Below are 10744 nucleotides of genomic sequence, written 5' to 3' on the forward strand. Positions count from 1 at the left end.
TCTTGATGGACCTATCTCGACAACACCTACAAAAATTTTGCTTAGAAATATGGCATAAAAAGATTTCTGTTCACTTTTTTATTTTTTTATTTTCCACCAGTTCTGACGGATGTTTCAGACGGCGCCGTCGTCTGCACACAATGCTGTGTTCATGATGGTTTCTTTACATTTATCTTCTGAAATGGAGTTGGCATCCTTTTCCCGTATTTGCTAAGACTATTATACGCTATGTATGTTCCGGCTATGTTCTGAACCACTAGGTACATACATAACTTACAAATTGTGGGATGGCTGAAGCCACAGATACGTCAAATTCCAGTATGCCCACAAGGGATGTCGCCTTTTGTTTGCTTTTTATGTATATGTTTTTTTGTAGCCCGATGGAAATCGAATCTCCCTAGGCATCACGTAAGCCGCTAGCACACACAGGCGATCGGGGCGCATTGGGCCTCGCGTCAACGCTCTGCGTGCTGGCAATGAATCAGAAAAGACTCATGCGGGCCAGGAAACGCCTCTGCTGCCCGGCCGAACCGTTTTCGATCGCCAACTGCCAAGGTAGGCACTACGACGCAGTTGTACCGTTGGCTTCCCGTTTTAGATGGCCGCTGTTGCTAACTGCGCGACTTGCATGTTTTGCCTGTTTATCTTGTTTTCCCTACGACGATTGACTTGGGCCTGTCGCCCGATTGTGGCAAAATTCACAGCGTGCGAAATGAACTTGTAATCGCAGACGCGGCCGTGCTGCTAAGGCTGCACCTCGATTTGAGGAGCCAGCGCGTCGCCGGAGAGACAAAGTCAGCGCTGCAGATGCTGCGCTCCATATTCCCGTCGGACAAGTTCTTGGCCGGCTTTCCTGCTATTGCCATGAGGCACCAGCTCTACGCCATGGTCCAGAACAGAGTAGACGTCGACAAGGCGTTGGTAAGCCACCAGACCCATTCGATAGTGTTTGTGTAACGGCCGCCGTCACCGAAAGACACTCTCTTAAAGGCTCTATTTAGCAGAAACGGGCCGTGGAAAACCAAACGAAGTCGTTGTCGAGGATGCGCTGTCACCAAATTGTCTGCAGGGGAAATGTTGTAGAATATTGGTAGTGAGTACAGCATGCCCTACAATTCTACAGTATTTGGGGCATGTGTAACCAGTTACTAGCCAACAGTAACTTATAGTTATGTTTTAGTACTGCGTCTGCAGGCCCTTATTTTCTGTACCCAGGTAACAGGTGGTGTTGTGCTGTAGGGTGTTTTGTCCAGTTGAGCTTCTACACCTCTCGTGAGACGTACGGCAACTCTGCGCACAGTCATTCTATTACAGCTGCAGGGACGTTACCATTAAACCAAAACAGACATCTTCACAATTGGCTTGCTTGCCCTTGGCAACAACATGCCATTACATCTGAACCTATTTGCATATGTTAATTATAAAAAAGAAATGTTGCAAAAATTTGTATTTTGCCACACCACCTTTTTCGTTTCCTTTTTGTATATGTATATATATCTTTCTTTTTTTTTGCGAAAAGTAGGCTTTGCATCAAGCATGTTTCAGTCCAGAAACTGTACCACATGTCTTGAATTTAGTGCCGCATTGAAGTTCATTTTCGACTGCACACAAATTCATTTGGGTAAGCATATAAGTTTAAGAGTTCACTAATCTTAATGACCTACTGAAACATGAGGTGAGCTGAATAAGAGCGGGATGGGGAACGACAGGCCATTCTCTGGTAGTGCTGTTACATTTACTATGTTATGTCACTATAGTGGCTGAAAACCAGTGTTTATACATGTTGACAGTGGCAGCCATACCGCCATGGCTTGCCAGGTAGCTTCATGCCTTCAGCAAGAGGTGGCATTGGAAATTTGTTCAGGTGTGTATGGCTGCCTCACGCTGTTCCATTAACTGGAGGCAAGCTGTCGTTGCAGCATGGTGTGACGATGATGAAGTTTTGATTAACTTTAGGTTAAATCTGGGCCTTTTAGGCACAGTGTGCTATGAAGTGAGCTCATCTGAAGAAGCTAATGGAAGTTGAAATATCACAAGTTGACAAGTTAACATGCTGTGTCAATCACAGAACAATAAAAGCTACTCTAGATCAACTAATCCCATTCTTAAAGAGAACTTTTTCCGACTAGCGCAGGAAGAAAGGCATGTATGTGTGATATGCTGTAAGAGGAAAGAAGCAACTTTACCCTATTTATTCCTTTATTAGAGAGCAGTCAGTCCTTTATTAGACTGTAAAGAAGTCAGTTGTAAAGCCCAGGAAGATCACTCTATATTTATTTATTTATTTATTTATTTATTTATTTATTTTATTTAGTTTTAATACTTTCCTGGCCTGAAGGCATTACAGAAAGGAGTGGTAAGTACAAAATAAAAAGAAAAGAGACAATACATCATTATACAATGATAGCTGTCTGAACAAAACAAGTCAAATGCATTGAATTCAACAAATGGCTTGTCAAGGTCATCGCCTTCCAAGTCCAACATCTTTGCTGCAGCAGTTTGGCTATCATAAAGCCAGTCTGGCTAACAGTCTGGCTATCGTGAAGCCGTTAATGACAACTTGACATGCTACAACGGGCCCATGCATCAATGACTTACTCGCAACAATTTTTCCGGACTGCACCATCTCTTGCGTTACTTTTTATGCATTTACACATTTATATTTATATTCACCAACGTTTTTCAAATAAGCTCACAAATGCAAGCACTGAAAGCGGCCACTTAAACATTCTGAGCAGCATTCACTTGCATGTCAAAAGCAGCTAGTGGCAGCTGGAAATATTGCTTCGTTGCAGCAACAATCATCGCAGTGCTAATTTTGCTGTCCGATTTGGGACATTAAAAAACATTGTGTTAATGAAATTGCAGTAGCCGAATCCTTTTTTTAAGCACATTAACAACCTTACAAATGTATTCATGTATGGCCTTGCCTATAGGTATTCCACACCATGCAGTGCTTCAACTTTTAAATGTGTAAAGTCTGTGGAGCATAGTCTGAGAAACATACTTGTGATTACTTAAGCTTGGAAGCAGATAGATTATTACCGAGATAGTTTGCAGTCAGAGTGGCATATAACTCAGCAGTATGAAATCATGTTGTCCGTAAAAGCCCTACAGGCTGGCTGTTCGCAGTTCACTTCAATGCTACTTCAAGTCTTACAGAGTTCAAATGGCGGACAGCAACGAGTGTATGCATGCCATTGCTGCAATTTACATATAGTAACGTTCCTGAAAGCCTTATTGTCATTTTGTAACCCTGTTTATCGTATTGTACCAATAGTCTCCACTTGCATATCCTGTGGTTATTGACCACTGCTGCCTGTATGGGTTGCCTAATAGTCATAACTTCTTTAAGTAATAAGGTAATCATTATTAATTTGATCCCATGGTATATCGCTTACACCATGCAGCAGTAGTAGCCTTTTCTATTTAAAAAAGTCGGCACAAGTTCACATTACAAAAGCAGTGCATCAGTGGACGGAAAATTGGCAGAGGAGACAAACACAAGCACTGTTTTGTTTCTTCTGTCAGCCTTCCGTTCGTCAGTGCGCTGTTTTTATAATGGATTCCGAGCTGGCCCGGTTGCACAATAACCAGGTGGGTTCCGCGTGGGGCCACAGATGGCTCACTTGTGACATGTGCATTATGTCTGCAGACAGAGATGACGGACCGTGGTGAGATACGGGTCTTCCAGTTGGGGCCGCACGAAATGGATGCAGCAGTGCTCTTTACAGAGGACTACCTCATTTATGTGCGGCAGCGGAGTGGACATAATCCAGCAGTAGGCAAGTGCCAGTTATTGTACAAGATGTAACCTAGCGTAGAGGTGCATGTTCTTTAAGCCTTTCTATCATTTCATCAAGCTAGTTCCAACATAGGCCAGTTCTCTGTGTTGTTGGGCCTGCGCAGCAATGCAACCATGTCGCAAACCCCCTGTGTTATGCATACTCAGGTTGTAATTCACTTTATAGAGGCAAAGCTATGTGCGATTAGTCCTCATATATTGTGTTTTAAATTTCTGCGAACATTATAGTTACTAGACAGGTACAGCTTTAGCTGATGCAGGAACCTTTTAGCATTTTAGCTAAATATGTGGTCACTGGAGCAGCAACCCTTTTTATCTTTATTTAAGAATACCTTACAGGCCCCTAGAGGCATTGTGTAAGGGGTGAGAGTACACACAAAGATTATACAATAACTAGAATATATATGTGAATACATATACAAAAAAAATACAGTATAAGAAATGCGCTATCCGTTCAAAACTAAGTGTGTTACCTGTGCATGCATCACCAGTGCATCTTCTATTGCAGTTGTGTCCACAAGATAACTTTAGTTGCATAGTCAGGTGATCTGGCCTGTCAATAGCAACATGCTAATTGAATGCATAGAAGTCTTGTGCTGTTCTTAGCAATGTTCATGCCTGGAGGAATGAATGTTGTGCATGTTTTTGTAATGCTGCAGTGTTGCACGCTAATCTTCCTTTGAAATTAGAACTGGAGATCATAAGTAAAGGTTTTGGTTTAGCTACTTGTAGAACAGGATGCCAAAGGCCCACTCTTCATTTCTTGCCAACAGAGAAGTTCCTGGAAAAGGTTGTGATGCGATCCCAGAACATCAGCTACAGCCACACATCCTTGGTCGTGGAGTACAGCCTGTGTGATAATGAAATCAGGTGAGCCTTCTTTCTTTGTTATTGGAATTTGCTCTCCTACAAGCAAGCAGCTGTCTTGTTTCTTAAAGTGCATCATTCAAACAGGGTTATTGATTAATTTGAACTACTCACATTCCTGTGTGAATTAACCCTTTAAGGGCAATACTCGTTAAGGACAGTTCTTGTCAAACCATATGTGTACATTTCATTTGCTTTACATTACCTGTGTGATACCACTGCAGCTGATGATCTTGCATCAGTCTGTCTACTGTGATGGTGCTTTCAAAAGAAAGCAAGTTGTGTGCCAAACTACTTCTTCCTCATCCTGTGTTCTTGCTCTAAACCAACAAGTTATGCTTGCTGCCTGTCATGCAGTGTTGTCTGAAGACATTTAGCCAGAAACTCTCTACTCGCTACTGAAACTGGGCAAGGAAAGTAATTTTTTTCTGTTGTGTTGCCCATAGACAACACTCATCCATGAAGAGTTAAAGTCGTTCATACAGGTTTGTGGCCAAGGAAAAGTGGAAACACTGTGTTAACCGATGCGTACACAATAAGCGGGTATGGTTTATGTGGATACAATATGCATTAAGCCCCAACCAGATGTACGCGTTGGAACACGTCCACACGCGCCGCGTGTCTATGCGCGTTTCTTCATGGCGGCGCAGTGTTGCTAGGTTGCTATGTTGCTATGTTGCTATGGTCAAGGTAGCCTAGCCTTGGCTCAGCGGCCACGTTAAGCAATGTGTTAAAGATGGCCAATATAGCACAATAAGTTCTAACTTAAAAATTCGCTTTTTTTCTATTTTTAAAAGATATTGCAGGAATCGTAGTGATTCAATAGGCTCAACTGCGACTTAATGCGAATATTGTGAATCTGGGTGAAACCTGCAACAGCATCGGTACAGCATCACTTAATGCAGCCACTATGGCTGAAGACTTCAACGACTGCCATGATTGAACACAAAACACGCATGGCACACCGTTCACAACTCGCGAAGCTTACATGCTGTGCGAGGAGTCGTTCCGGAAGTTATGTTGGCTTGCCATGGTCACGTGGGGAGCGTCGTGTGGGTGATGCGCGTGGAAGCCTCTGGTGTGGGCATAGGAAATCTAGCAGTGCTAGGTCTTGATGCCGCTGCGCATCAACACGCGAAGCGGCGTTTGTGCCTGCCGTCATATGCACCCAGATGCTGTTCGGTGTGCGTAGACGTGTTCCGATGCATATGCCTGGTTGGGGCTTTATGTTCACTGGCCACTGAGTCGGGGATTTGAATTTACTACCTTTAAAACGAAACTACTGTTTAAGTGGGTATGGTTTAACGAGGTTTTACTGTATGATATGGCAATGTATTGTTAGTTATTATGCTTGGGATTACTTAAGACTGCATACAGACTCAGTCCTCTCGGGCCTAAGAATTGTTCAAGGTCAGTAAAAATAGATTTTATAGGTGATGCACAAAATCCGGAAATGGCACTGCGAAACAGTGCAACATTTGCTTCCAAACACATCATCCAAATCATGTCTTTCAGCTTCATGGTGTTCCAGTGGTGTCCTGCACACGTCTTCCTGCTGCTTCTTGATATCTGAAGTTAGGTTGCCTTAGTTCTCAAAAGGAGACACTTTGCTGTAATGTAACTAGTGCAATGCAGTGTCGTGATGCAGGTTTTTTTGTTTAAGGGTTCAGACCGTTCTCTGAGGTGCAGCCTCCGAGAAACCAATTGAGGACAAAGCCGTTTGTTTCAAAAACTCACACACAAACTTTTAATAAAACTAGAACGAGGATAAAGCATAAAATAAACACTCAGAGACATCCCGGCAAGAAACACACTTAGGGCTAATATGGCGTTAACGCTACGCAAGTCCAGGCTAACCACGACTGCAAGGGCGCATAATAGTCTTGACGGGGAGAAGCGGCGACAAGATGACTAGAGAAGTGGCGCCGGTCTCACCAAAGGTCGGGGTGTTGGACCGTTGATTGGGCGACCAGAGCACGACAGCTCTGGCTGCACGAGCAGATGGCGGCAGCGTTCCGGTCAGGCAGCTGGGCGTAGAACTCGGGCCCGTAGCCTGACTGCTCTCGTTCTGCCCACAGGCGCAGAAGCTCGATCGCCGGCCTCGGGCCGCAGGTGGCACGAGCAGATGGCGGCGGCGTTCTGTCCAGGCAGCTGGGCATAGAACTCGGGCCTGTAGCCCGACTGCTCTCGTCCTGCCCACAGGCGCAGAAGCTCGCTGGCCTCAGGCAGCAGTTCACGATCGGGTAGACGCGACGCACAGGAACGGGTTGGCAGGAGGCCCGGTTGGGTGAAGTCCTGGTAGCTCGGGTCCGGAACCTGACGGCCTGTCTTCAACTCCCAGTCCGGTGGCTGACCTTCTCCTGGTGTCGCTTCCTGGAACTCTCCCTGCGTCTCCCCCTTCTGCCAGCGTGCCTCGCATTTTCTCCCGCTCTGGCCGATTCGTCATTTGCTCATTGGCTGCTTGAAGCTCTGTGGTCTCTTCTGATTGGATTGGCTTTTTCTCTTCATTTTCTTGCTCCACGTGCTCACGTGCCGGACACTCTTCGACGTCGTTTTCCATCCAGCACGAAATTCGCCTCGGTGCGCGCACTACTTGTCGTCTGCTTCTTGTCCTCTCCAACCATCACACTGTGTTCCGCACTACACACATCACAAGTGTTCACACACTGATTTAATGCATACAAGCTGCTCAAATTGTGATTTTGGCATCGACCAACAGCGAGATAAATCAGAGCAATGAGAGTCTAAAATGTTTTGTGCCATTTGTGCACCTGCCTCAACCGACATTCAGCAGTATGCCATGTTCAGGCACCATATTGGCTTTAGATTATTATCAATTAATTATGACTATGTTAGTTATGCCACAACCTCAAAATTTTGCAGCTCTCATCTCCAGTTATTTGACAATCCAGATACCAAATCCTGCCATGAAACTGATTTAAACTGTACACAAAGTGTTCAGTTGCATCATAACACTATGAACCCCAACTAATGCTGCAGCCATAGCCATGGAATATTAGCATAGCATGATGTTCTGAAAAGATGTGAGACCTGTGTGGGGGCAGCTGCAGGTAAGGTAGTAGACTAAGCTGTGCCTCGAGCATGCCTCGAGTATGCTTTGGGTACACACTTGTGCCCTGGCCTAGGCCAACTACAGGTTGGCATTCCCAAAAATCTCGGTTGCCTTTTCAAAGTCTATTTGGAACATGGTTCCTACACTAAAACTTGGCTGCTTTTGCAAGCTGTCATTTCACACACACACAAAAAAAATAGTGTCATGTTTTGTGCAAATGCTATACAGTTTTGCTTTAGTTTCTGGTCTTTCAAGCTTGGTATATTTCGTGGGATATGTGTATTCCTAAGATGACTGTCCTCCACACATAGCAGCAAGTGATGGTGCCCCCATACCTGCCAACTTTCCCATTTTTTTTTTTTTTTTTATGTTTGCGAATTTGGGCTTGTTTTACGATTTTATAGTGTGTCATGTTTTGTGAAAAATAAATGTTATTTGCCAAGAAAGTTTGAAAGGTGTTGATAGATGGGGTAATGCAAGATTGCAAGAAAGGAGTTCTGTGGTACTTGCGTTACCTACTTCAGGTATGGTGAGGTACTTGCATTCAGCAAGTTTGTTCTGTATATAGTTCCTTAAGCAGGGCGAAATTAGCAACAGCCAAGTCACTGAAAAAGTAAGTGAAATCTGAAGACATTATGTTGCTGCATTTCGTATCATGAAACCTTTCTCTCTCTCTCTGCTCTTCCAAGTTTGCTGTTGCTTGTATGCTAATTCTTGTAGCTGAATGTATAATAAAACTGGTACATATGGGGGTTCGAAAAGGTGTGTTCTCAACAGTGCACGCCATACTCTCTCCTCCCCTCCCACACATACACCCTCCTCCATTTGCAGGATTTTTACAAATTTTAAATCTCACAATGGCAGGTATCTGCCCCCTCCTATTTGTCATCTCATCAGTGTTAGTTTTTAGCCATAGTAGAACAGAATGATTTCAAAGGAAGTTGGATGGAAGTTGCTTCAGCAGAAAAAAGAAAAGCATTGGCACCTGCCAACAGTGTTTTCACATCTTGTGAAATGCCCTTTGGTTGTGCTTCTGGGCTGGCCTATTCCTTACACTTGGGTCGTTTTTCTCACTTTGCAGTGAACTGGAGCACTTGGGACTGCTGGTTCCACGTGGAATTGGCAGCGATGGCTACCACTGGTGGCTCGGCATTCCTGGTACAGTCTGCTTCCTGAGGACACTCGTCCGCGGTCGTGTTGCCCTCCTACAGATGCTCCGAAGGTCCAAGCACCAAGAGCTATCACGTGCCGAACTGGAGAGCCGGCGGTTACCCCGTGGGACCAAACTGGGCATTGGGTATTTCGTCTACGATGCCATAGGGGCCAACCTTGTGACTTGCGTGAAGACAACGTCTGGGGATGTGCTGAGGCTGAGGGAGTGAGGTGGAGAAGCCATGTACATAATGCGACTGTGAACATGTGTGTGCGTGTGTGTGTGTGTGTGTGTTACCTGAGCATTATGGACCGACATGCATTGGTGGACATCTGCGTGAAACACCATTGTGTACATTTCTATGGCTCCCAATCGCCACGGTGTCAGAGGACGACATGAAGTCATCTAGGAATTTAATTCTGCCATAAAAAAGCCCTTGCATTTGGGCGCTATGCTGTCCAGACTTTTTCTTTCCCTGAGATTAACCATTTCAAGCTATGCCAGCTCCAAGACCCTTTTCACACAAAATTGACCATTGAGACCAACAGGTTTCGTGAAGGTGACTTTTGATGTGGCTAGCAATCAATGCAGCTATTTGTGGTGAGTTTTGTAGTAATGACTTCTTTGTTTCCAACTTTGGAAAAGTAATCAAGAAAGTACAATATGTTCAGGGATGAAAGGATACACAGTAGAAAGAAGTGCATGCAAAGTATATGAAGGCGCTTGACGTTTGTTAAGCACCACCAAACATTTTAAAACGGTGATAAACCTCACGTGTTTAAGTTATTGTGTGGCCTTTGATACTTAACACTCCATCTCGAAGGCCATGCGTGTCAAAATCAAGGAGCCGGAAGCACACCGTATGTGTTGCAATAAATCAAAAAGATGTTTAAACACGTAAAAAAATTACATGTTTTAACAGATTTTACGTAGTATTGTGCAATTATCAGTTCGTCTTATAGCCATACGTAACCATAAGTGTGGTAATCGCAAGCAAGCGTACGTATGAGGGCAAGCGCGAGTAAACATTTCTATAGTTACCCAATGAGAAAACTGTCCGTGCGTAAGACTGCGTAAGACGATTGCTTTCAAGATAGAGCCAGCCAGCTGTGGAAGAACACACAAACAGTGGCACGAGCATGTCTCTGTGACCATATGACGTGTGCCAAAGTACCCGTGTGCAATTAGGCATGCACTAAGTTCACCTTTAGTAAGCCAGAACTGTGCAGCAGTCATGGCTTCAGATCGGAACGACATCGGCTCACCTGGCGCCGCCACCTGCAGTTGTTTGCTTGGCTCGTCAGTTACGTTGTGCCGCCTTCCACAGCAGTTCGTGTCGCCCCAGCGCTGTGGCATTTACCGTAGTGGCGCCAAAACGGCCGCAACCACTGAGCAGTGCCGCGATTACCAGCAGTGTTGAGTTGCACTCGACACTAACTACGAAATGCTTGCGCATCATTCAGATGACTCCCTGCGGCGATTCTATGTAATTTGTTTCGTGGACTATATGCTTTGCTGATACAGTATTTTCTTACATAGGCTTGCAGTTTCTCCATCTCTCCGAGATAATTAATCGGAGCTTCTTCGTTTATTTGTCGCGTAAATCGCCGCCAGCACGTGCGTGGGGACAGATTGATGTATGCGAAGAACCGAAGCTTTAAGGATAACTTGCTTAAGCTTGCCGAGACAATATTTTTTTGGGCTATATATAGAGGCTTACTGTTTCTCCATTTTTCCGGGGAAATTACCGAGCTTCGTTTATTTATCGCGTAAATCGGCGTCAGCTCTTGCGGACGATGTATGCGAAGAACCAGTGCTTTAGAAATAACTTGTTGGAGCTTGCCGA

The 10744-nt window shown here is 44.7% G+C and overlaps 1 protein-coding gene across 2 annotated transcripts; it reads left to right on the top strand.

Moving 5' to 3' along the window:
- LOC126525463 (inactive serine/threonine-protein kinase 19-like) lies at positions 1 to 9346 on the top strand. Of its 2 annotated transcripts, XM_055067679.2 has the most exons (6): positions 1 to 260; positions 377 to 555; positions 731 to 921; positions 3656 to 3785; positions 4579 to 4675; positions 8827 to 9346. In XM_055067679.2, the coding sequence occupies exons 2-6, from the start codon at positions 477 to 479 to the stop codon at positions 9125 to 9127; spliced, it is 798 nt and encodes a 265-aa protein (XP_054923654.1). In that variant the 5' UTR covers positions 1 to 260; positions 377 to 476; the 3' UTR covers positions 9128 to 9346. The 2 variants fall into 2 exon arrangements, with proteins under 2 accessions (XP_054923654.1, XP_072146157.1); XM_072290056.1 differs by having other exon boundaries at positions 1 to 555.
- The last annotated feature ends 1398 nt before the right edge of the window (positions 9347 to 10744 follow it).

This window comes from Dermacentor andersoni, chromosome 8 (genome assembly GCF_023375885.2).
Source record: "Dermacentor andersoni chromosome 8, qqDerAnde1_hic_scaffold, whole genome shotgun sequence".
Lineage (NCBI taxonomy): Eukaryota > Metazoa > Arthropoda > Arachnida > Ixodida > Ixodidae > Dermacentor > Dermacentor andersoni.

Bases quoted from the DNA above. Each gene is read 5' to 3' on its own strand.
- LOC126525463 (XM_072290056.1), top strand. From the start codon at position 477: ATGAATCAGAAAAGACTCATGCGGGCCAGGAAACGCCTCTGCTGCCCG. The intron at 556-730 runs GTAGGCACTACG...TTGTAATCGCAG, and splicing joins TTCGATCGCCAACTGCCAAG to ACGCGGCCGTGCTGCTAAGG. The intron at 4,676-8,826 runs GTGAGCCTTCTT...CTCACTTTGCAG, and splicing joins CTGTGTGATAATGAAATCAG to TGAACTGGAGCACTTGGGAC.